The following is a 26,961-nucleotide window of genomic DNA, read 5'->3' on the forward strand; positions in this document are numbered from 1 at the left end:
TGATGGAGAAAATGTGAATAATGGGCCTTGAACTTAAAAGTATGTTGTGTGGACATTTTTTTCCCTTGGAAAGCCAGTAAATGTTAAACATTTACTAGAATGCCACTAGCTATTATCATTATTAAGTGGTCATTAAGACTTTGCTTGAAGACCTCTAGTGAAGAACCTACTAGCTTTCCAGGAAGCCATTCCACTTTTGGATAACCATAGCTTGTAGGAATTTTTTCATTACATATCAATCAATCAACAAACCATTATTAAGCACCCAGTGCCAGGCACTGTGCTAAACTCTGGGGATACAAAAAAGAGGCAAAAGACCGCTCTTGCTTTCAAGGAGCTTACAGTCTATTGGGTAGACAACATACAAACAGATACATACAAAGCAAGGAAAAATAGCAAACAATTAACAGAGGGAAAGCATTGGAATTAAAGCTTCTTATAGTAGGTGGGATTTTAATTGGGACTTAAAGGAAGCCAAGGAGGTGAGTAGTTAGAATGGAGAAAGCAGAGCATTCCAGGCATAGGGTACAGCCAGAGAAAATGAAATCTCCACAACTTCCATTTATTTCTCTTAGTCCTGTCTTATTTGGGGAAAGAAAGACCAAGTTTAACCCCTCTGCTAGATGATTTAGCCTGACAAAAATTTGAAGATGGCTTTCATGTCCCACATAAAGGTATCTGAATTTCCAGTGCCTACATAGTACTGGACACATAGTAGGTACTTTATAAGAGCTTGTTGATTAATATCTTCTCTATTCCCTTTAAGCATGCCATTATCTCCAGTTCCCATTCCTTGTTCTGGTATACCATTTTTGGATATTATCCAATTTGTCAATTTTTGTTGTGGTTTAGTCAGTTGTGTTTGATTCTTTGTGACCTTATTTGGGGTTTTCTTGGCAAAGATACTGGAGTGGTTTCCCAATTTCCTTCCCCAGCTCGTTTTAAAGGTGAGAAAACTGAGGCAAACAGGGTTAAGTGACTAACTCAGAGCTAGCAAATGTCTAATAAGGCCAGATTTGAACTCAGGTTCTCTTGACTCCAGGCCTGGTACTTTATCCACTGTGTCACCTAGCTTTCAATGTCCTTTGCCAAATGGTAAGGTCTTTTAATAGTTTTACTATAGATACAAGAGCTATTACTAGCTAAATAAATTTCATACAATAATAAAATGGACTATGGCTTTGACCCACATTAATTATGAACTGTGTTCCCCTGAAATGCTACTTTATGATCTTATTGGTATTATTTATTGAATGAACAGCTTAACTGTTTGACTCTTTTCTAACACCAAACTAATGTTTTATGAGTTGGGGCTGCTTTCAATGAGGCACCTATTAACAAACATAAATGGAAACAATTGCCAATCTCCCTCAGACAGCAAAAGATCAACTTTAATTAAGACTTGGAGGTGGCATAGTCTGTGGAAAGAGTGGTAATTTTGAAATCGAAGGTCCCAGATGCAAATCTTGACCCTGCCACTTGCTATCGGTATGACCTTGGGCAAATGACTTTTACTTCTCTGGGTAGGTGCTTTGGGTCATGATATTGGTGGACCTGGGAAGTTGTGAGTTAACTCCCTGTGCTCCCAAAACACCAACAAGGACCATTACAAGCAAGGTAGTTAAGGGACAGACCTGAGGAAGTTAGGATTAATTTTGCTGCCTAGATGGGTTGATCTGGACCGGTAGTGGGCCATTTAGATAAGATGAATATAAAGGTAGTTTTTAAGACTTTGGTGGGGACCTCAGGAAATCCTCTTGCTGACTGCTTTTTTTAAACCTTCTTGTTCATAATTTTATCTATTTTTCTCCTCTGGATCACTTAAAATCACCTTGAAAACTGGTTTTCTCTGAGGGTATTGAAAAATTGGAATATCATTTTAATCGAAGAATTATTTGTCTTAACCCTTGGGCTCTGAGTAATAAGTACATTGTACTAGATTTATAATAATGGCCTAGGAAAGTTGGCCTCAGTTTTCTCATCTCTAAAATGAGAGTGTTGGATTTGATACCTATGGTCCTTCCTGGATCTAAATCTATGACATGATACTGCTACTGAACTTTAAAAGTAAAACATCTCTCTGAAAGATACCAACTCCTTTTTTGGAAAACCAGTGTTCTTCCTCAATTCCCTGTAGATTTGTTTAAGCATATTTAGAAAAATTATTATTAAATAATAAATTATTGGGGAGATCTCTGACCTTGCCCCAAAATTTACCCCACCTAAACCATCTAGATGGAGTTGTTGTCCTGCCCAACTAGAAAAACCTTACAAAGAGATTCTAGTCTGATGAAATACAATTATGTTGGTGAAATCCATTGTTTTAGCCAACCAGGCCTGAGCAGAGGTGGACTCCCTTTTGTCTAGATTGTTCTAGGCAGGGATAGTCTGAATAAGAGATAAGTCTAGTTGTCCAAGACAGTGATCAAAGTCCCCCAGCCCATTGTTAGAAAGGATCCACCTCTCATTACAATATTCATTCTTCTCACTAATTGTTAACCAATCAGAGTTGATTACCATCCTCAAGAACACCCACTCTTCCAAGGGCACATAAGCACTTAATGGGTTCCATGACAGGTCTTTGGCATTCAAGAGTGCCACTGACCCCTTTTATAAAATATCCATTAGCATAATTAATAAAATGATTAATTACCCAGAAACTATGCCTCTTGAACTTTTTAAGTGTCGCACTTTTCTTGTGGGAGACCAATAATCTTGTCACTGCCACCAATTAATTAGGATACTGGGTTATGGACTAGGCCCAAGTTCTTAACCTTTTGAGGCTTATTCATAGTATATTTTTCAATGGTTAAAATAAAATACATAGGATTACAAAGGAAACCAATTGTATTGAAATAGTTTATCTATCTATCTATCCATTCATTCATCAGTCCACTGAAGTTCACAGATCCCAGGTTAAGAACCTTGAAAGAATGGCCTAGTTAATAGGGCCAAACAATTTTTTCCAATATCTTGAAATATATAGAGTGGCAAAGAAAGTAATATCCCTGAGACTTGACCTTCTGTACTTTATGATGGGAGGCAGAGGGCATACACTTGAAGCAGACTATGCTTACAATGATTTTCAAAGAGTGACTACAATTAGAACAAACAAGATAGAGCTCTATTCAATTTTTGGTAATGCTTCTGATTTTGTGCAGCTGCCTCATTATGCCTTTTCCTGGGCTTTCCTTCATTTGCCAGTTTGACTTTTCACAGACCTTCAGGCTAATTTCCCCAAAACTTCATAGGTGGAACAGCCTAGTGAGTTGGGCATAATAAGTCCCTTTTTAGCACAGTGGGGAAGGTGATGCAGCTGGTGTGAGGAGGTAGAAATGAGCAGGGATATTTTGCTAGATGAATGCACCAATGTTTCAGTTCTGCACTGAGGCTGTACTCAGCCAGGATATTTAAATAGAAGAAGCAATGCTCAGATTTGTTAGTGTATGGATATGAAAAGAGAGAATCATTTTTACTGAATGATTATGCACAAGAAGGCCAAGAATGTTAGCACGGCAAGGACGATAGGGCAATTTAGCTGTAGGGAAAAATGAGGGAGAAGCTCTGAGTTAATTGCTCTGAGGATGGCTTCAGGCCTGCCTAATAATATGGGGTGAAGGGAATAAGCATTTATTAAGTGCGTACTATGTGCCAGGCGATGTGTGAAGTACCTTACAGATATTATCTCTGTCAGAACAACCCTATCAGGTAAGTGCTATTATTTCCTCCCTTTTACAGTTGAGGAAACTGAGCCAGATGATAGAGGTTAGGTGACTTGCCCAGGATCACAAAGTAAGTGTCCGAGGCCATAATTACACTCATGTCTTCCTGACTCCAGCCTCAGCGCTCTATCCACTGCATCCCTTAGCTGCTGAGTTGGCCTGCCTGCTTCATCATAGCATGGAGAAATTCCCTGTCAGCTCATGCTGGACACAGTCCCTTCAGATATTGCCAGTGGGAAGAGAGAGAAGAGAGACAGGCAGGACGCTGACACAGAAGCACAGCTTGCTCCTGGGGTTTGGAAGTTCCTGAGAGGCTTTTGCCTTTTCTCCTGCAGTTGAACTGTGCCTGTGCCCTTTATGTTCCCCAGGGCTGTGTTGTGTTCCAGTTGTGTCCGAGTTGACGAGCTGCCCAAGGTCTGAGGCCGGAGAATACCCAAGGGATTGGAGGTATTGAGGATGTGTCACAAGGACTCAGTTTCTTCTGATCCCTTTCCTTTTCACTAGAGCACAATGTCAGAGGACAGTAAGGCCAGGTAAGATGTTTGTGCCTTGCAGAGTATGGCCATTGTGGTCAGAGGCACCAAGGCTTTTCCCTTCTTTTAGTGTGTTCTTCTGGTCCACCAAACCGTTTCAGAAGCTAATCCCGAGAGTGAGTTGTATATGTAATCATTCCAGGGCATTATCATCCACATCCAGGCTTGTTACATAAACTCAGAGTTTGTGGTACAGACAAACCATAGAGATGGGAGTGTGTGTCTAAGCAGGGGTTTCAGTTTAATCTGAAACAGTCTTAACTGTGCTTCTTTTTTAGGAGGGATGGGTCTCGTTGGGCTGAGCAGCATGACACTCCTATCCTTAAGGGAAGGCTGGCCCAAATCACCATGAAGGGTTTGTTAAAACTTTCAGTAGAGAGGTATTAGATTGGTATTTCTCAATAGCTGGTCTCTTACCTGGCAGTGACCCATAGAAAATTCTTCCCAGTCTGCAGACATTCTATTATTAAGGCTTCTCACTTTGTAAAACCTGTGAATCTAAAAAAACCTAACACTTCTCTACCCTTTTCGTTTAAGTCCATCCTCTACTTCACAATAATAATAATTTTTGTTGTTGTTGTTCGGTCATTTCAGTCATGTCTGACTTTTCATGATTCCACTGGGGTTTTCTTGGCAAGGATACGGGAGTGGTTTGCCATTTCCTTCTCCAACTCATTTTACAGATGAGGAAACTGAGGAAAACAGGATTAAATGACTTGCTCAAGGTCACATAGATATTAAGTATCTGAGGCCAGATTTGAACTCAAGTGTTCCTGACTCCAGGCTTGACACTCTATCTACTGAGCCACTGGGCTGCCTTGTAATAATCTAATAATATTTTTGGACTAAACTTGTGATTTTATTAACATAGTACCTGCTATGGAACTACCAATTACTAAATTATTACAAATGTAGGTAAATAACCTCCGAAAGTTTTAATCTTAGAGAGGTTGCCTGAAATATTCAGAGATTAAGTGATTTGTCCAAGGCCACACCACCTGTACTTAGTAGAAGTAGGACATGAACGATGGTGCTCCCAACTCTGATGCTAGATTTCTATTTATTTATTATACTACACTGCTTCTTGATCTAATAATGTCAACATTATTTAAGAACACTATAACATATTCCATAATAAAATAATGGCTAAGGTTTATATGATGTTTTACATTTATAACACTTATTTTACACCTATGATGTGGGTAGTAAAACAGAACTTCGGTATGCCTATGGGTTTGTGATCTTAATGCAAACATTGCATCAAATAACTAATAACAACTCTCCCACTGCTGAGCATCCTATATGAATTTTATCCATAAATTTTGTCCTCCCATAAATTCACCAGAGGGAGCCTACCCAATGGAATGGGGGCCTTTCCCATTTTTTCCTATTGTGTGGATACAAAGGGAGCACGTAGGCTGCCTATAGGCTATACTCCCTTGCCCTGCCCAACTTCTTTTTCTGGTCATGCATTTTTCTGATGTCTTCCTTTAGACCATGTCTCCCGTATAATTGTAATGTGTTACAGCCTGTTCATGCCCTCCACGTACTTCTTCATTGCCCCTTGAGTAATTCTCAACTTCAGATCTTCAGAGTTTATGATATTGTGTAACTTGTAGCAATATAATATCATGGGAAGAACATTAGTGTTAAAAAATGGAATTTTGTTTCAGGGAGACGCTTGGGGTCATTAAAAAAATTGTGCAGTTTTCCAAAAGTAATTCACCCTGCTTTTTACACTGTCAACTTGCTGTGTCTACTCAAGAAAAATTTGTGTGTGTGTGTAGAGTTCCTAAATTCTTAGTGTAGTTTTAAATTTTAACAGCTTAAATCTCTCTCTGTCTCTGTTTCTGTCTCCATCTCTCTGTCTCTCTCTCTCTCTCTCTCACACACACACACACACACACACACACACACACACACTGGACTAAGTGCCCAGTGTTGTAAGTAAATTATAAATAAGATAAATACAATTACAGTTTTTTTTTTCAAGGAATCTTGGAACTTTCACATTTGCAAGTGGCCACTATATATAAGTCTACCTATGAGCAAATGTCATTTCCAAAGATGAAAAATCTGAAACTCAAGAGATGAAGTGACTTGTTGAAAGTTATATGCTTAGTAAATGGCAGAGTTGGGACCTGTTCCTATACCCTGAGCATTTAAGAAGGACCTTGAGAAGTTGGAGTCAGTTCACGGAAGGCAATCTGAATGGTGAAGGAACTGGAGGCTATCATAAATGATGCTTAAGGTGGGGAAAAGATCACTTAAAGGGGACACAATTGCAGCTGTCAAGAATTTGAAAGGTTGTCTTCTGGAAGAGGGGTGCATGTGCTTTGCTTGTCCCTAGAGGGCAGAAATAGGACCACAGGAGGGAAGTTTCTGGGAGGCAGGTGACTACTTGCTGAGGCTGTTATTGGTTCTTGTTCAGGTATATTCAGGTAGATCGAATGGCTTCTGAGATCCCTTCCACCTCAGATAGGGAGCCTAGAAGAGCTGTTTCACTGAGACTAGCAAAAGTGGAGTGGTTGGAGGTAGAAAATTCAGATATCGTATTTCTCTGCTCTATAGTTTTATTTGGGAAACTCTTTGAGAGAGGTCATCCTGCCAACGCAAAAGAGAGATTCATACTTAACTCTTTCTCCCTAGGTTGCCCCAAGGTTAGGGTACCCTGAATTTCCGTGAAACAATCTTCTTATTTATACCATCCCATTTCAATTATGTGTAAAACAGTTTGAGCAGAGTTCTAGGTGATCTGGCAAGATAAATAGTACCTATTTTCTAGGTCCTTAATTCTTGCCAAGACAATATGATAGGCCCTTTTGATCGAATCTGAAACACTACTGAACAAATTTGACTTTTTTTCTTTCTACATCAAACATGTTGGATCAGTTACACTTTTCTCTGGAAAATAATCTCACCTTTTTCTCTCTTAATAGGTTTCTTTAGATACAATTATCATGCATAATAGGAAGCTGGGAGACAAAGAAAGCCCTTGCTTCACAGGGTAGTCTGGTTGGAACAGACTATATATTGATTTTACTTATGTTTAGTTGAATTTCAGCACCATCAAATAAAGAAAAGTGGGGAGTTATTTATATCTACAATTGCTGCTGATTTGCTTTATCTATTTGTTCCAATTCACAACACCATCCATTCCATAGTAGAATCCATCTTTCTAATCTCCCTCCCTACCTCCCTACCCCTCTCTCTTTCCCCTTTTCTCTTTCAATCTCCCTCCCCCTACTCTCAGCTCTAAATCTAAGAGTTTGATACTGCTAAATAATGTATTATCTATGTGCCAGTTGCTAGGCCAGTATTCTACATTGAATATTAAAATAAAATATCTCTATGAAAGAGACATCAACTTTTTCTTTGAAAAGCAAAATTTTTCACCCTCCTACTCTAGGATTGCTAAAACATCTCTCTTTTCTTTCTTTCTCTCTCTCTCTCTCTCTCTCTCTCCCCCTCTCTCTCTCTCCTTTTTCTTCTCTCCCCATTTGTCTGTCATACCCACATAACCCTCTCCCCATACCCCATTGCCCCCCACCCCGGCATGGAAATTTCTAAATTATCTTTCCTTCCAAATGAAAACTTGAGATTTGAGAAGTGTAGAATTTCAGCTTTCTCTTACCCATCTTAGCTGTAGTTTACAGTTTTTTAGGGGGAGGCAGAAATATGACTTTACTGGTATGGAAGCCTCCTCTACCTCTGTAGATATTAGTCCCTCACCTACTGTAATTTAGAGTTTTAGAGAGTTAATTTTTATGTCGAGGGGTTCATTCTCTTACCCAACGTCACACAGTTTGTGAGTGAGAGGACTCGAACCCAGAGCTCCCCCTTCCTTATTATGCCACGCTGCCCTTCTCCAGTCCTTTAGTGCGCATGTCAGCGATTGTAGTCACAACCGCAGGAAGCAACCCTTCTGCAGATGCAACCTGGCAACTGACTGCAGGTGCTGCAGCATCTGTCTCCTCAGCAGCTCCAGCTACTGAAGCCCAGGGAAATAAAACTCTCACTACCCAGATCTTTGACGCGGCCAGCCAGGTCAACATAAGAAGTTAATGTGGTTTTATAAATGGAAATGACACAGGAAGATGCATTGCCAACTGCCTTGCCGCTAGTTCCTAAGGACCACAGGGCCTTTCTGTCAGTCAATAAAAATTTATTGAGCACCTACTATGTGCCAGGTACTGTGCTAAGTGCTGTCCGGCTCATAGCTGAAACCTCCTTAATGGGTTCTATCCCCACTAACAGGTCAGTTAGGTTGTGCAGTGGATAGAGTGCTTGGCTTAGAATCAGGAAGACTCATCTTAACGAGTTTAAATCCAGCCTCAGACGTTTCCTAACAGGGTGACCCTGGGCAAGTCACTTAATGCTGTTTGTCTCAGTTTCCTCATCTGTAAAATAAGCTGAAGAAGGAAAAGGCAGATGGCTCCAGTATCTTTTCGAAGAAAACCCCAGATGGGGTCATGAAGAATTGAACTCGACTGGAACGACCAAACAACAACAATCCCCACTACTAGAGTGTGAGCTCCTTGAAAGCAGAGAGGGTTTTACTTTTCTATTTGTGACCCCAGCGCTTGGGACAGTGCTTTGCATATAGCAAAGAATCTATAAATGCTTTCCTCCCCGTTCATTCATTCAGGGATCCACTCATTCAGTTTACCCAGCTATTTCCAATAGGATAAAGATTGGACCCACATGTGACTTCTCTGGTATAGAGAAGCCTTGGGTAAGGAAGCTCCCACTACTTTCCTAGGTGAGCTCCTTCCGTATAATTTATAGTCCTAGAGATTTGTACAGAATACTTAAGAGTTCGATAATGTCCAGGGTCACACAGCCAATGTGTTTCAAAGATGGAGCTTGAACCAAGGTTTTTTGAGCTAGGAGGCCAGTTCTTTATTCACTAGGCTATGTTTTCTATTAATGTGAATGATTAAGAGATAATATACCGACGTGCTCGCTCACACTTTCTCTCTGTCTGTCTCTCTCTGTCTCGCTCCTTGAGTTTTTATCAATGTGTGGAACTACCAGTATGGAAACTGTTTCCCTCAGTGTAGATTAACAACTTATCTCTAATATATGGTCTCTATAAAGAACTTCATAAAGAATTGCCTGGAGCATTGAGAGGCCGTGAGTTGCCCATAACGTATCAGAGGGGGCACTGGCCCTGCTCCTCCTGACTCCAAAACTGGCCCTCTATTCATAATACCATATTGATTCTTTGCAAACATACTTAAAACATTTTATTGTTTCTCATTCCTGTGTATTTTGCCTTATTCTAATGTAGTTTCTCTCTGTAACTGAGACTTCTGTTTAAGTTCTCAGAAAGGATCATAGCATCATAGATATGGTCCTATAATATGGTCCTAGGATTTCAGAAACTATCTAGGCAAACCCCCTTCATTTTATAAATGAGGAAACAGAGGCCCAAGGGGAGTCCCAAATTCTTCTGGTTAGACTGAAAAAAAAATTCTGCACTTATCCCTAGGTGCAGCACTAAGTAACCCTATTAGGTGATGAAATAAAGTGCCCCTTTTATATTTGTAAGTAGAGGTAAAAAAGAAGGAGCTGGGCCCTGCCCCCAGAAATTATTTCTGATGTGCTCCAATAATGGGAAATTACTTGCCTTGTTTGGAGGATAAGTTAAACTTTTTGTATACTAAGCACTTTACTCTGAAATTTGGCCCAATTTCCAAATTTTGTTCCTGACCGTGGACAAATCTATGGTGAAGTCAGCAGTGGAATCCTAAATTCTAGACTCCCCAGCGTGAAGCTCTAAGCCCAAGGTCACATTATTTCTTCCTGCAAGTTAAAGTGCTTTCTAACTCAGTTCCCAAAGTCTTTTTCTTCTTGACTGAAGGGTCATGCCCAACAGCCTGCTTGGTGACAGGGCTGTCTTGCATTTGGATTCCATCTAAATCCACTGCTGCTAAGTTGTTTCATACCTCTTTTTATCAGAGAGATCTTTTAAATGGGCTATTGGTGAAATGTGGCTTTTATGGAATCTGTGTGGGAGACATTACATTATCTAAGAGTTACACATGTACCTCTATTGTGAAATTCTGAAAGAGAAAAAAAAAGAAAGCGGGCAAATGACTCCAAACTACATTAGATAAATAGTGTAAGCAGCCATAATAGAACAAACAGAAGTGATTTGGAGACAGCAGAGCACTGAAGGGAAATGTCTAAGTCAGATGCGTGGATATAGGGGAAAATACAAAGTGAAATGATTTCCATCCTGGGTCTTTCACACACTGTTTTATCTTGTGAGTCTCACAAGTACATTATCTTGTTTAACAAAAGGTGTCGGCAAATATAACTCTAAGCTTAGAGGCGTAGAGAGATAATGGAGAATGAGCCAGCTTCAAAACCAGGAAGATAGGAATCCCTCTTCTGACACATACTGGGCTGTATGACCTTGGGCAAGTCTCTTAACTTCTCAGAGCTCAAGACAGGTCTCAAAGACTACAGATTGCAGAGTCTGTGCTAACCTGCAAGGGTAGAAAGAATTTCCTTTATCAGTGAAAGTATGGGACTGGTCCTTATCCCTTATTGGCTTTCAGTATTTTTAAGCATGTCTGACTCTTCATGATCCCATTTGGGGTTTTCTTGGCAGGGATACTGGAGTGGTTTGCCTTTTCCCTCTACAGCTCCTTTTCTGGATGAGGAAACGGGGGCAGAGTTAAGTGACTTGCCCAAGGTCACACAGCTAGTAAATGTCTGAGGCCAGATTTGAACTCAGGAAGATGATTCTTCCTCACTCCAGGCCCAGCACACTATCTACTGTGCCACCTGGCTTTTTAGTGGCTTAGGACATTAACAAAAATAATTTTTGAGGGGGAGAAATTGGGAAGGGAGAAATAAAGATAAGGATGCAAATGTGATTATAATTTTTTTTTTTTGGTGAGGCATTCGGGGTTAAGTGACTTGCCCAAGGTCACACAGCTAGTACATGTCAAGTGTTTGGTCTGAGGCCGGATTTGAGCTCAGGTCCTCCTGACTTCAGGGCCGGTGCTCTATCCACTGAGCCACCTAGCTGCCCTAGTTATAATTTTATTTTTAAGCAAAATATTTTATTTGTCATGTGAATTTACTACTATTATGAAGATCTCCTTACTTAATAGGGGAGGTGCTTTATAATAATAGTAAATTCTCATAACTCATTGTCATCCTTGTGAAATTGGAGAAATGTGGTTAGGGATTTTTAACTTTAGATATGATGCTATTACCATTATCAGCTTTAATAGGATCTCTATCTGTGTGTGCCTGTGTGGCTAAGGGAGGGGTGGAAGGAGAGGAGTTGCTGATGGTCTTTGGAACCTTCTTTGCCTGCTGTCTTCCAGATCCTGCCTGTTCTCCTCTGACTGGTCATTATGCACATGAACATCCCACTAGATTGTCAGCATCAGCAAGAGGGTTTTGGAACTAGAATGCATCACTAATAATGACACTGCTGGTGTCTGTGGGTCATGAGGGCCCTGGAGAACTAGCCATCCGATACGCTACGCTACATTTGAAGAGATAATATTGTTCCTATTGAAGGTTATCCTGTTGCCAAGCAGCCCAAACGGTGTTTTTTTTTTTTTTTTAAATCCAATCTGAGTTTGCCTCTGTGTTGGCCAGGGAGGAGACAGTTGTAAAGGGATGAGATTAGCTTTTGATTCTCTCTGCTAATGTGGGATAGGTTGTGGAGTATCAGGGAAATGATGTGAGTAATCCAAAACATTTGACTTTAGAATAAATTATAAGACATTTTGGCAGTGCATTTGTTCATTTACTGGTCTTCCTAGTTCCTTTTTAAACTAATTTCTAGTGTAAATTTAGATCAGTTATGGAAAATGTTTTTCCTATGGGCATGCCAGGCAGAGGGCAGAAGATGATTTGAGATTATATTGTCTTTTTTAATCAGAATTTATTTCATTGGTATAGGGAACTCCCAGGGAGAAAACCCCCTCTGCCAATTCAGCACCTCCCCTGGAACCTCTTGGATGTGTATCATGCTACAAGGACACTCACGTACGCTTACGATGTAGGGAATGTTGACTCTCATTGTTCCCCCTGGAGGGTATAATATCTACTACGACGGTGTTTGGATCTTGACCTAGAATGGCCTGTGTCAGAGAGCTTAAGACATCTGTAGAGCAGGGATGATAGTTCTCGGGCACTCTCAATGGACAGCCCTGATGAAGGAGAAGGCTATAATTTGCTAACCATAGAGCCAGACGTTCTCCATGGCAATGGCGCCCCAGTCTTTGGAATTCCCAGTATGAGGATTATCACTTAAGTTTCCTAAGCTTAACTGGTTTAAGAGACTGAGTTATTTTGACAGAAGAAACAACTATACTGTTTCTTCTTTTGCCTTAGTTAAGCCACTACAGCTCCTTGGCAAAGATAGTGAAGACGAATATTTCTGCGAAGAGGAAGATGAGAAAATGCTGAACAGCTGAAGGCTGAGCCAAAACAAAATGAAGGGAATGATAAGCTTGGTCCAACTTAAAACCCAACAAGACAATCTGACTGCTTCAGGGTTTATAGTGACATTCCCTTTCCTCAACAGAAAGTTTCATCTTTGCTTACCTTATTTACCTCCTTCCCCTCAGAATGCATCCCCTCTGCTACTTGTTTGTGAAAACCTTATATATCTTTCAAAATTAAGTTCAAGTCACTTCTTTACGATACCTTCCCTTTGTAATTCAAGCCCTCACTGGTTGCCTCTTCCTTTCTCTCAGGGTAGCACTTACATCTACAATACACTTTAATACCAATTATACGCTACTTTGTATTGTCTGCCATTTTCTGTGTGAGTTGTCTCCCTGACTAGATTGTAAGTACTTGGCTCAGTAGATTAGAACTCTGTGCTCTGTACTCTGGCCCTCCAAATGGTTTAACTTTCTAAAAGAAGAATTTACAGAAAAGTTTCTAAAGGACAAGTAGAGGTAGAGGGAGAGATCAAACAGAGAATGGCCTTGTTCGTATAGTCACACCGGGGTGGGGAACCTGCGGCCTCGAGGCCACATGTGGCCCTCTAGATCCTCGAGTGTGGCCCTGTGACTGAATACAAACTTCATATTTGTTCTGTGTTCATAGAACATTTGTTCTGTGTTCATTTTACAGATGAGTAAAGTGAAGCTAAGAAAGGCCAAAGGACTTGTTTGGGATCACAAATCTCACAAGTATCTAAGGCAGGCTTCGAACTCAGGCCTTTCTGATGCCAAATCCAGCACTCTACCCCCTATACAACTAGAGTTCCCTCATCCAAGAGTGTCATCCAGGTGGGGAACCTGCAGCCTCGAGGCCACATGGGATCCTCTAGGTCCTCAAGTACGGCCCTTTGACTGAATCCAAACTTCACAGAGCAAATGTCCTATGAACAATGGCATGGCGTAAAAGGTACCAACCTACATTGGTAATAATAATAACAACTATCATGTAAAAAGGGTTAGAACGTTTGCAAAGCACTTCAAGGCTTGTGGAATGCCTGACACGTTATCTCATTTAATTCTCATAACAACTCTGTGGGATAGTTGCTGTTACCAGTGTAGATCGGTACCTTTTACGCCATGCCATTGATTGACTTAGAGGGTTGCCTAGGCAGTGGTGTCCAACTCCAGTGGAAACACATTCCTGCAGGCTATACACTGACTTCCAAAACTGCAAATTGGCATCATCTATGATGCAGTGTATTTTTATTTATTTTGATAAACATTTCCTAGTTACATTTTTACCTGGTTGGACCCATTCGGGAATGTTGCTGGGCAGGCAGCCCATGGGCTGTGGGTTTGGCATCTCTGGAGAACAGTGAGTTTAATGACTTTCCTAGGGTCACACAGCCAGTCTGGGATAGAGACAAGACTACAATTAAATTGCCCTGAGGCCGTCTCCATCTAAGTGATTAATAGGCAAAACTACTGAAGTAAAGAGATCATGTTACTGCTGGTGGCAGAAACCATGAAAGCAGAATATCTGTGGTTTGTAAACAGCACCATTTAAACTTGAAAAAAGAAGCAGGGACGTGGTTTTCACCTTTTCTTTAAAAGGAAAAAAATCATTCTTTTGAGGACTATCATAAGGTCTCTATTTCTATGTGCGTAATAGATGAAACTATGAAAGCAACAACAAAGATGCTTGTTAATACGGAAAAACCATGTAAAACCAGATTCCAGTAATTCCATTGTTATAATAAAGTCAGTGTCTTGTTTCAACCTTTGGTTGGTCTGGTTCCTTTGCACACTGTAGATGCTTAATAACGGTTTACTGAAGGGATGAATGGTTCCACTGCTGCTAGGCTGATACTTCCCTTTGAATTTTCATTGGAGAAAAGTCTTCTATGCAAATGGATTGTATACACCAGATTGCAAAGCAAAATGCTAACCTACCTAAGTAAATGCTGCTGGTCTAGCATTTCAGAAGTATCCGTATACATACAAATAATTGATGTTTTAGTCACAAATCACTCTTATCTGCTTATTAAAGAAGGTACTGAAGAATCTCTACCAGCACAACCATGGTTAAGGTACCTCTAGTTGTTATCGTGGAATCTTGGATCTGGAACTGAAGGGGGCCCTCAGGGGCCTTCTATCACCTCATCCAACTGGGAAGTTCTAGAGATGAGAAAATTGAGGTCAAAGGAGGTTGCAAGGTCCAGGAGATAGAGGCCTAGATCCAGAACTCAGGACAACCTATCTTTAAGTGTTTTCTCTGATTTATGCTGATTGTGTGACCTTGGGGGAGTCATTTTTAACATCTCTGTAACTCAGTTTCCTCAAGTATAAAATGACAGAAATGGCCTCAAAAGTCCCTTCCAGATAGGTGATACAGTGGATAGAGTATTGGATATGGAGTCAGGAAGATCTGATTTCAAATTATTTACTGTCTTACTAGCTATGTGACCTTGGGCAAATCACTTAACCTCTATCTGCCTCAATTTCCTCATCTGTATAATGGGGATAATAATAGCACCTACCTCCCAGGGTTGTTGCAAAGATATAATGAGGTAATCCAGCATGTTCCAAAAAATCTTAGTACAGTTCAAGCCTTCAATAGCTTAAGAATTTTGGGACACCATGTATTTATAAAGCACTTTGCAAACTATAAAGCACTATATGCTAAGTATTATTAAAGCTATGATCTAACTCTTCATGACCCCATTTGGGGTTTCCTTGCAAAATTGTGGGAGTGGTTTGCCATTTCCTTCCATTTTACAGATGAAGAAAATGAGGCAAACAGGGTTAAGTGACTTGCTCAAGGTCATACAGCTAGGAAATGTCTGATGTGAACTCAGGAAGATGAGTCTTCCTGACTCCAGGCCTGGTGCTCTGTGCACTATGGTGCCACCTAGCCGCCCTTAACAACAACAAAATGACTTGCCCAAGTTCATCCAGATGGTAAATTCCAGAGGCGAGGGTGAACCCAAGGCCTTTGACTCCAGAGTCTTTCTATTACACCAGTGTGCCTAGTAGCATTAATCTGAAAGGTAATCAAAGCTGCACTAAAAACAAAATACGCAATTCAGAATTTTTTTTAAATATCTGAGACTAGCTCTATAATTAGACCAAGCTAATGATATTTGATTGTATTCTATTTTTAACACAACACACCCACATATACTACACACAGTTTTTATCTAATCTTTACACATCATTACAGTATCAACTCAGAGTTCATCAAATGTAAATGTGTGGCTCAAAATTAAAAGTGGTCAAAGTGACTGTTCCAATGGGTGATATTGCTGGTAGCAGGTAGGTAGTGACTGGGAATATGCTCTTTCGCCATCACTGCTTTATGAATTAGTAATGGACACTCTGAAGACAGGAGGCATCCCCTTCTGCAGAGAGGGAGTATTTGCCCAGATGAGTAATGTGAATGAATGAGATTTATAAAATTACTTTGTATCCCTAAACTCTGTGAACCCAGACAGGGATGTTCCTAGGGTGTGAGGAAAAAGGAGATGGGCTCTTCTTAGAGAGAGGGATTACACTGGTAAATGTTTAACAATTGGCTCATGAAAAAAAAGTTCAAAGGACACACTTTTAAGCTTAATTTCCACTATCAGCATAATCTGCATCATAGACAATCAACAAAACAAGAAAGCCCTGATTTGTTTGTTGATTTCAGAGGTATAAATGGTTACACTGAAAATTTTATAATTGACTTTTACCATTTGGTAAGAGCTGGCCCGAGCACACCCCCGGCTCTGTGATAGAGCAAATCACACTGTTTTTCTCTCCAAAGATGGATACTCCCAACCACTCACTCATGAGAACATTTTTTTTTTTGTGTAGGTGAAATCTGGTTACAATAATTTATCCAGTTAAATCTGGCTTATTAAATTAAATCTGGTTAAAATAAATTAATAAAATAAAATAATTAATCAGAAGGGGAAGGGAATAAGCATTTATATAGCACCTACCATGAGCCAGGCATTGTGCTAAGTGCTTTGCAAGATTTTCTCATTTGATCCTCACCTGTAAGGTAGATGCTATTATTATTGTTATTTTATAGTTGAGGAAACTTGGACAAATGTAGGTTAAGTGACTTGCCCAAGGTCACTCAGCCAGTAATCATCAGAGGCCAAATTTGAACTCAGTCACGTTTTCCTGACTCCAAGCCCAATGCTATCTACACTGAGCCACCTAGCAAGAAGAAACATGAGAGATACTGATAAAAGCAAAGGGGAAGTACTATTCATTCTGATTTGGTGGTGATGGTGGTGGGGTTGAATAAAGGTATCACAGGTGGTGATTTTGAGCTGTAAGGGACCTCAGATATCATCTTATCATCCAATTCTCCTCACTTTGCAGATGGTTAAATTGTGGCCCTGAAAAGTCAAATGACTTGTCCAAGGTCACATAGAAAGCATATAGCAGAATTGAGATTTGAACCCATCTCCTTTGGTGTCAAATTTAATACTTTGTATACTGCACCATACACCTCAGCTGAATATATATATGTATATATAATATATATTATGTATTATATAATACACACGTACACACATATATGTGTATGTATTATATATGTATCTATGTGTGTATATATTTAGGCATATACATATATAATTAAATAACACAAGCTCGCAGTCTAAATGAACCAGCTGGCTGCATTCCCAAATCTCCCAGCTGCCAGAATCATGAAACTGAAATTTTTTCCCCTCACACAATATCCTTAGGGATGGCTCTAGTCCCTAAACATGCTGCCCTTTCCACGGTGTCCTGCTCTGGGTCCCAGTTTGGAGAATAACAGGTCTCTAACTTCTACCAAAGGTGGAAGCTCAGAGAGAGTAGACAAGGAGATAGCTAGTGGTACAGAAAGCACGTCACAGAACAAGTCCATCACAGCAAACCCAGAGCTACCTCTGGGCTGGCAAATCATCAAAGCCACGGACGCCACACAGCACCTCAACTTCCACTCCCGAAAGGTTTGAGGGCAGGAGAACCGTACCCAGGGAAATGACAGACACATATCCAGGGCCCTGGCTGGCTCTTACTGCTCGGCCACAGGCTTCCTGTAAGTCTCACCAGACTCTCCCTCCGGCTGGGTCTACCAAGTTTTCCTGGTACCTGCAGAATTCTGCAAACCAGTTCATCAAAATATAGCAGTCTTTTTTGGCTCTACTTTATTTTCTTTAATGCCCTAGTTACTACAGCCCTGGGAAAAATGCCAATGAGAGTCACTTAGTACCACTTAGGCCTCTGATGCTTTTTTCCACCCAGGAAGTCCTGTTTCACTCTCCTGATACTCTGAGGCTTCAGTAAAGGAAGGAGCTAGAACGTGGGGAGAAACGTATCTATGGACCTCACAGGCCTGGGTCTGCTCCTGCATTTAGATCCATTCAGTTGGACCAGTGGATGCAGCAGACTCTTGTTACCGTAGCAGGGCCCCATGATTGCTGCCTAGTAGAACAGTAGATATTACTCCATCCTTCTAGCCTCCTCTAAACCTTTACTTATTGTGAAGACCCAATTGAATCCCCAGAGAATCAGCTATTCCCAATCATTCTCCAACTTCCCAAAGCCTTTGTCATGTTGATTGTTATCAGGATTAGAAGAACATATGTTTTAAGGGAAGGAAGGTCCTTAGACATCCTCTGGTCTGATCCCTTCATTTTATAGATGAGGAAACTAGGGCTAGGAAAGGAAAAGGGTTATCAAGGTGATAAGTAGGGTCAGAGGATCATAGATGGAGCCTGGGATACAGCAGTCATTTAATGAATGTTTGTTGATAGATTAGAAGAGCCCTAAGAGGTCATCCAGTTTAATGCACTTAATTTTACAGATAAAGAAACCGAGGCCCAGAGAAGTTAAGTGACTTGCCCATGGTCACACTAGTAGTACGTGGCAGAACTAGGATTCAAACTCAGATCCCAGAGTAGATCAAGAATTGAGATTTCAGTCCTATAGCTTCGTATCTATTGTTCATTGGAGTTTGAAGAAGGGAAGGGAGGAGAGAAGCAAAAGAACAGAGTTTTAAGGTATTTTTTGGTTGTGAAAACTTTTAGCTCGTACATCACTACATTCTCTGGCAGCTTTGCTTATTTACATGGGATATAATTGTTTTCCTTCCCCTGCACGTTCCCTATATAAATGGCTTCTCCCACAGCGAACAAGTGTTGTTGCCACTATCAACAATGTGGCCAGCATGGTCTTGGCTGCTGAAAATTATTGGAAATTTTCAAAATTACATCATGAGTCACATAGAAGCACTCCTTTTCTTAAGCTGCCTTGTACCACAACACACTTCGTTTTAATATTGTTGACTGACGCAGTATCAGTTCTACATGTTTTCCATGTTATTGGACGGCTTGCTAATTGACCAGATAGGTCACATGTGTTGGGATTATATTTAACAAGTGCCAATGGCAGAAAGCCTTAATCTTCCGGAGCAAGCCTTTCCCATTGTCCTTTTATGGTCAAACCAGGAGTGATTAGCTATGATACAACTAAAATCCCACTTCCTTCCTATCCCATGACAGCAGGCCTATTCTTCACTGTTTCTGGCTGGAAAAAGAATCCATCTGTTCAGTGATATTAAAATGCAAAGAGGTGTTCATATGGTTTGGAATGTTTTATCCCCATCCCTTAAACACTCAACAATATGTTAGAAACACGAAGGCAATATGATACATGCCAAATGATGCCAGGGGCTTCAATCATGTGGGGCACACACATACTGAGGGAAGAAAAGCTATTCTATTATCAGGCAACTCCTTTTCCCCACTGCCTCTGACTCCTAGGGGCCCCCTAGCTTCCTATCACCATCCAAGCTCAGAAAATATGGCTCGAATCCCCTTTTCTGATACCAAATTCAGGCTGCCTTGTCAACACTAGCTTGGTAGCTCTCCAGTATCAAATGCCTAAGATCAATGTTGGGACTTGCTTTTGCCAGTTGGACTCTTTCTTGTTTTAATACTTTTGCTCTCTGATGCTTTCCCTTTTTGAATCAACTGTATTCTCTTCTTTTTTGGGGGAGGGGTGAGGGAGGAAGGAGAAAAAAGCCTGAGAAAAGAGGGAAAGAGCACATCCCAAGAGTTTTTGTATTTGTCCTCAATTCTCAGGCCTGGTGCTGGCAGTTACAACCATGCTATTCTAAATTCACCTTACAACAAGCATCTCTAATCAGGTGATTGGGGTTGGCTGGTAGATTTGGAAGCTTTATTGTTCTCCAAATTGGTTTTCACTATGACTTCCCTTCATGGTTTCCAGGATACCCAGTGAAGATGAAAAGAGAGGGGGCAAGTGGCTAGAGAGGGCTTCTTCCCTATTTTCCTCCTGCTACCTAGTGATCTAGCGATTTTGTGGGAATTAAAACTAGTCCTTCCTTTCAAGAAGCCTGGCGGGGGATGTAGGGATGGGGATAGGGCCCTTTGCTGTTTCTCTCTGTAGGAAGAAGGGAAGCTGCTTACTTAAATTGTCTTCATCTTCCATATTTGTGGCACCGGGGCTTAGGTACTTGAAGGGAACGATGAAAGTTGACAATATGCTTACTTTTTCTGGAAAGAAAAAAAAAAGAAAAGGGAATGGACTTTTGACACCAGTGTTTCAGAAAAGCTGAATTCATTCATATGTCCTTATTACTGATTCTTAGGACAAGAAAGGTTGAAAGGTCATTTTGGTTTCAGCTGCTTAATTCTGTCTCAGCCTTTTATCGAATTTCTAGCTGCATTTTATCAAGTTCTTTACTCCATCCAATTTTGTAGTTAATGATTTCTATCTTTCTTCTTTCCCTTCTTTTGGCATCTTCCTTCCTCCTGCTTCGTGCTCCTTAAAAATTTAAGCAATAGGCCCTAGGGCCTATTTTTCATCTTCTTTCAAGATGTTGCTTGGGGGCATAGTTTCCTATTCATTCAGGTCCCTCTTACAAAGAAAACATCGTTTAAAAAAGTTAGTTTCAGACCACTACTCCTTTTTTTTTTATCTCAAATGGTTACATTCTTCAGGAGTTGAGATGGAGGGAGGAAGAAGGAAGTAGAAATTCTACTGTAAAATCTGGTAATGCCTCGTCCCCTAGAATGTCCGCTGGATTGTAAAAGAATAAAGAGCAAGAGGAGGGAGAGGGGTATGTGAATGTAAATGGAAATTATTGTGCTATAAGAAGTAATGAAAATAAGGAAGTCAGAGAAACACAGGAAGATTTACAAGGAAAGACGTAAGATACATAGAATTAGGAAAATGATATATTCAAGGACTAGAATCTAAATGAACACATCACTAAAAGGAAAATGAATGCTAAATAATGGGAAAAAAAACAACGAAGGTCCCAGAAAACAGGTGCTAAAACACAGCTTCCCTGGTCAGAGAAATGGGGGACTACTAAGGCAGAATTTTATATATGTCATCAGTTGTGATCAAGGTATTGGATGCTTTTCTTTGTTGCTTAGGGTTCAATCTGGGAAGAGTTTGTAATAACTATGTTACAAATACAAAAAGCATTAGAGAGAGAGAGACAGAGAGAGAGAGAGAGAGAGAGAGAGAGAGAGAGAGAGAGAGAGAGAGAGAGAGGCACATGCAAAGAGACAGAGAGAGACACAGAGAAAAAGATGGAAACATGAGAAGGGCATTTTGCTTTGTGGACATTAAGAAGGGGAATAGAACTATAGCATCCAAAAGGGAAAGTGGTGCAAATCTCTCCCATGTTCCCTATCTGCTTCTTTCTTTCTAGACAGATGATAGATAAATAGATAGAAAGAACATTTATGCAGTGTTTGCTATGTGCCAGGCATTACACTAAGCTCTTGGGATACAAATACAAGCAAACAAGCCCATCTCTACCCTCACACAGCTTACATCCTAATGGGGAAAGCCAACACAAAAATTTAATCCTAATGATTAAAAGGTCAAAGGAGGCAGATTCAGAGAAGCCTGGGAAGATTTGTATGACTTGAAGTAAAGTGAAGTGAGCAGGACCAGGAGAACAATTTATACAATGATTACAACTTTGTAAAGAAAAAAGCTTTGAAAGACTTTGTTGTTCAGTCATTTTTCAGTCATGTCTGACTCTTTGCGACCCCATCTGGGGTTTTCTTGACAAAGATACTGAAGTGGTTTGTCATTTCCTTAGCTCATTTTATAGATAACAGTGTTGGAAAGGGTAGACTCGGAGAGGGTGCCCATGTGGTAGCAAGGTGGTGAACCTCACAGAATGAGGTTCACCATCACTGAAATGTTGTGTTTTAGCGTTTCTCTCAGGAGGACTAGAAAGGCCTAGCAAATTTTACTAATCAAGGAAATTAATAATAAATTTTACTAAAAGGAAAGGAGTAGTACAATATGAATGAGAAGCACTATGGAAAGAAAAAATAAAGTGACTGCCAAAGAGAGTCAGAAGGAATGTTGTTTATTTTCCCAGTTTCCTACCTACTGAACTGAACCCGGGCAATTTTGTTAGGTTTTTCTTTTAAATACATTTTAATTGTTATTTGGTTTTACATCAGCTGCATTCTATTCTATATTTCTTTGCCTTTCTTTCCAAGAAAGTCAGCCTGTATAATAAAGAAATTTAGGTGGGAGGAATAAAAAAGAGCACTGGGGTAAGTTTTGAATACTAGTTGACTGGGCTAATTTGTCACAGTGTAAATGGACAAAAAGTCCATCTACATATAATCCTAATTTTCTTCCATCTCCCTACCCCTTGACCTTCTGAAAGAATGTCCAAGATAAATATTCCAAGTGAGACTTCCTTTAGTTCTGACATTCCTTTTCCCTTCAAAAATATGGATCCTGTTTTTGTCACGCCCATGTACACCTGTATTACGCATGTGTGGTAACTGACCACATTTCCTTAGGGGAGAAGATCTGGACTAATGGAATCATCAGTGGGGGACATTGGAAAAAGCCCTGACCTTAGCAAGAGTCATGAGAAGTGAGTGCAAATACCAAATCTTGTTATTTACTTCCTGTGTGAGGGTCGATTTTCTCATTCGTAACATGAGAAGGCTAGACTAAATGAAGCCAAAGTTTCCTTCTGGCTCCAAAACCAATCCTACCAATATTACTGCTCTTCAGTTGTTTTTTCAGTTGTGTCTGACTCTTTGTGACCCCTTTTGGGGTTTCCTTGGCAAATATACTGGAGTGGTTTGCCACTTCTTTCTCTAGCTTATTTTACAGATGAGGAAACTGAGGCAAACAGGGTTAAGAGACTTGCCTAGGGTCACCCAGCCAGTAAGTGTCTGAGGTCAGATTTGAATTCAGGTCTTCATGAATTCAGGCCTGGAGTTCTATCCAATGTGCCATCTAGCTGCAATTAGGTCATTATTTCCCATTTCTTTTTTTTTTTGCTGGAGTTTTCAAAGGTAATATATATTTATATATTTATATAAGGATTATGTGTTAAGATACCCTCTGTCTCTCTGTAGAAGTATCAACTATATGGGACCAACTTTTCAGTAAGGCAGAACTGAGTCAGGAAGACCTGAGTTCAAATCCTTCCTCAGATCCTTACCACCAGTGTGACCTTAGGCAACTCACTTAACCTATCTTAGCCTCAGTTTCATCATCGGTAAAATGGGGATAATAATAACACATACCACCTAAGGTTGTTGTGAGGATCAAACAGGGTACTATAGAGAAGGTTCTTTGCATGCCTGATGCTAGCTATTATTCAAATAATTTGGGTCATTTTTTTTTCTCTTGTAAGGACAGTTTTCTTTTCATTCTGACACTCGGGTATACTAGAATGCTCAAAGCAGCTACAGTTAGTAGTTCTAATTTAAACATTTTAGCCTGCCTGTTGGCCAGAGCTGTAGGTTTGAGTGTGCTCTGGTGAAGCCTCGGGCCTCTTCTCCCATTATCCTTTTGTTCCCTGAGAACACAGGAGCAGTAGCAAGGCTCCCATTCGGAATTCATTCACCAACTTGCTCACAGCTATTGTTTCCAGCGGAGAGAGGCCAGACAGCCACACAATGTTCACCTCAAACTGAACAATAAATAACCGCAGTCCAAAATGACTTCCTTATTGGGCCTGCCTCACAATGGGAATCAGCTCAGATAAGGGTTTTCGCTCTGTGAACTCCTCTCCCAGCTCAAACTAATTTACAACCAGAGAATGAAGTCTCTTGCTTGAGTTATAATTTCATTAAGGGATTCCAACAATGTTATGAACAGTGAGTGTGAAGTTCAAATGATTTAGTCAGGAGAATCTAGAAATGAAATTACATTTATAATATAGACAGAGTATAGCCGTACCAAAAATAGGCTTAACCATCTTAGTTCAGGGCTGGCCCTCGGCAAACCCTGACACCAATTCATACAAGGTGAAATCTGCCTATCTCTCCAACCCCCACCACATTTTTTTTCTCCTTCCTAGAATCGTAACTGGAGGAAGTTAGGTGGCTCAGTAGATAAAGCGCTGGGCCTGGAGTCAGGAAGGCCTGAATTCAAATGTGTCCTTAGACACTTACTGCCTGTGCAACCCTGGGCAAGTCACTTCACTTCTATTGGCCTTAATCCACTGGAAAAGGGAATGACAAACAACTCCAGTCTCTTTGCCAAGAAAACCCCACGGACAGCATTGGTGTGCTGTGGTCCACAGGGTCACAAAGAGTTGGACACTACTGAGCAACCACAAAACAAGAGCTGTCACTACTCTGGGACAATGGAAGATACCTGGACTCCAGATGTAAATGACCGCAAATCCCATTTAGTTACTTTTGAAGCAACACGTTGGCAACATCTTTTTTTTATATATGTCATTTTATATATAAGTCAAAATATATATTTTATATATAAGCTTATTTAGGGAGCAAAGCTCTAACTAGGGTGAGGTGGTTAGGGTATTAACCCTGAGTGCTGAATTTAACAGGTGATGAATTCTTCAGCAGCAGAGACAACAGAGTTTAATACTTAGCAAGAGTAAATTATTTTAAAAAAATAGCTACCATATATATGTATATATGTATGTATATATGTGTATGTATATATATTGTGTATATGTATATGTGTGTATACATACATATTTAATATACATATACGTACTGGCCGCACGCCGACCTTCTGCCGGCCGCGCGCCGGTACCCTCTCCTCCTATAAGGAGCAGGCTGCCAGAGTCATACTCACTTCCGAGTCTTCGGTCCTCAACCGGATAAACACACAGAGACGAGCCATCGGGAGGCGCCAACGCCAGAGCATTATTCAGAGGCCATCACAGCAAGCCCAAGCAGCAAGGCCAGAGCAATAGAACAGGAGCCAGGAGAGAGCGTGCGTGTTCTGACCACGCTCGTTCCTAAATACCTACCTAGCCCCTCCTCCCCAGCCCGCTTACTAGCCAATGATTGTAGGGTCAGATACCGGAAGGGGCTGTCTGAGTTTAGCACACCAAGGGGGAGGAAGTGACGTAGGAGACTAGGACCGGATACAGGGAGGAGGCATCTGGGATTAGCGCATAGACAGAGTATGTGACCTAGGAAGTCAGACTCAGAATACTGGGAGGAGGGGACTGGGGTCAGTGCTGCACAAAGGGACCCAGGAAGTCAGGAAGGTCACAAGAGGCGTCTGGGGATGACGTTGCATATAGGGAGGGGACCAAGCAAAGGGAACTGAGTCCTCTGCCGTCCCACTCCCACGTGGCACCGCCCCTTGCCTCAGGAGCTCAAGCTCTGGCTACTTCCTTGCACCCAGCTTATCTCACATAGCACTGCCCGCTGCCTCAGGGCTTCTTTGTATCCAGCCCATCCCAGTTCACCATGACTCTGCCTACCACAGCCCCTGCCTCTACTTCCAAAATACCCAGATCTTACTCTACTCTTGCCACAGCACCCAACCTGGTAGCTGCCAACATCAGACAGTCCCTCACACATATACACATAAACACCTATACATATATACAAACTATATATATATATATATATATATATATACACACACATATATGGTTGTATTCTTCCTCACCCCATCTCAGCCTCCCTTTATCCCTAGTAATGTCATAATTGTGTCCTGGGGTCTCTGCTCCACCCCCACCATAGGTTAATATCCCATTGTTGTTCTGTTATTGTCAGTCATGTCTGACTCTTCATGATGCCATTTGGGGTTTTCTTGGCAAAGATACTGGAGTGGTTTGCCTTTACCTTCTCCAGCTCATTTTGCAGAGGAGGAAAATGAGGCAAACAGGGTTAGGAGACTTGCCCAAATTCCCACAGCTAGGAAGTATCTGAGGCCAAATTTGAACTCAAGAAGATGGAGCCTTTCTGATTCTAGGAGTGGCACCACCCATCTACCCACCTCAAATGAAGGTGCTTTTTGTGCCACCTGTGCCAGATGCAAAAAAATTCCCGATTATAGTTCCTTTTTTGGCGGGGGGCAGAGAGGTCTCTGATTTTTGTTCCATTTCGTCCATCTCTACCTTCAGTCAACTAGTGCTTTTATGTGCTTATTTTCTCTTCCCTCAGCAAATTGTGTCCCCTAGAAATGTATCAATATCAATCATTTACCTCTGACAGTGAATTTAATTTGTCTTAGGGCATTTGTGTTTTAAGCCTTATCCCTCATCATGTGGTGGAAAGCTGTGAACATTGTTCCAGGGATTTCAGGCATCAATGAACCCCTTGGAGAGAAATTTGGGGATTGAATCTATAAGAAGAGGTGCTTACCTTTTGGGGAACCATACTTAGCTTAATTAACATTAATTAACTTTCCCACTTACGCCTATATTCTGCCATTGGTTCTATAGTCATGTGGCAGGGAACAAGGAATCCTGTGATTAAAGGATGGATCATGCTGTTATTCCTGATCTCCGCACTTTTCATAGAAATCACTAAAATCCTTCAGTGTGCAGTATCCTTAGCTGCAGAAAGACTACATTCTGCCATAGTTAGGTACACAACCAATTTGGGATAAGAAGAGATAAAGATTTTTTGCAAAGTCCTAGTGTAATTTACTGCTACTGCACATATCTAGCATTTATATATTGCCTTAAAGTTTGTGAAGCACTTTTATAAATGTCATCTTATTTTATCTTCACAACACTAGCAAGTAGGTGCTATTATTATCCTTATTTTACACATGAGGAAACTGAGGCAGACAGAGGATAAGTGACTTACCTAGGGTCACATATTTAGTAAATGTCTAAGAATGGATTTGAACCAGTATTCTATCCACTGTAGCTGCTCCAATCAACATGAACTCCTTCCTTCCTTCCTTCCTTCCTTCCTTCCTTCCTTCCTTCCTTCCTTCCTTCCTTCCTTCCTTCCTTCCTTCCTTCCTTCCTTCCTT

At 40.8% G+C, this 26,961-nt stretch overlaps 1 protein-coding gene across 1 annotated transcript in view; it reads right to left on the minus strand.

Annotated features, from left to right (window-relative positions):
- ADARB2 (adenosine deaminase RNA specific B2 (inactive)) overlaps nt 1-26,961 on the minus strand; it is a 478,277-nt gene that overhangs the window by 202,385 nt on the left and 248,931 nt on the right. Inside the window, exon 3 of the mRNA XM_027841560.1 lies at nt 20,163-20,249. Within this exon, the coding sequence (XP_027697361.1) occupies nt 20,163-20,249 (87 nt within the window). The remainder of the gene's footprint in view (nt 1-20,162; nt 20,250-26,961) is intronic.

Source organism: Vombatus ursinus, unplaced genomic scaffold (assembly GCF_900497805.2).
Source record: "Vombatus ursinus unplaced genomic scaffold, bare-nosed wombat genome assembly UNPS02014861.1, whole genome shotgun sequence".
Lineage (NCBI taxonomy): Eukaryota > Metazoa > Chordata > Mammalia > Diprotodontia > Vombatidae > Vombatus > Vombatus ursinus.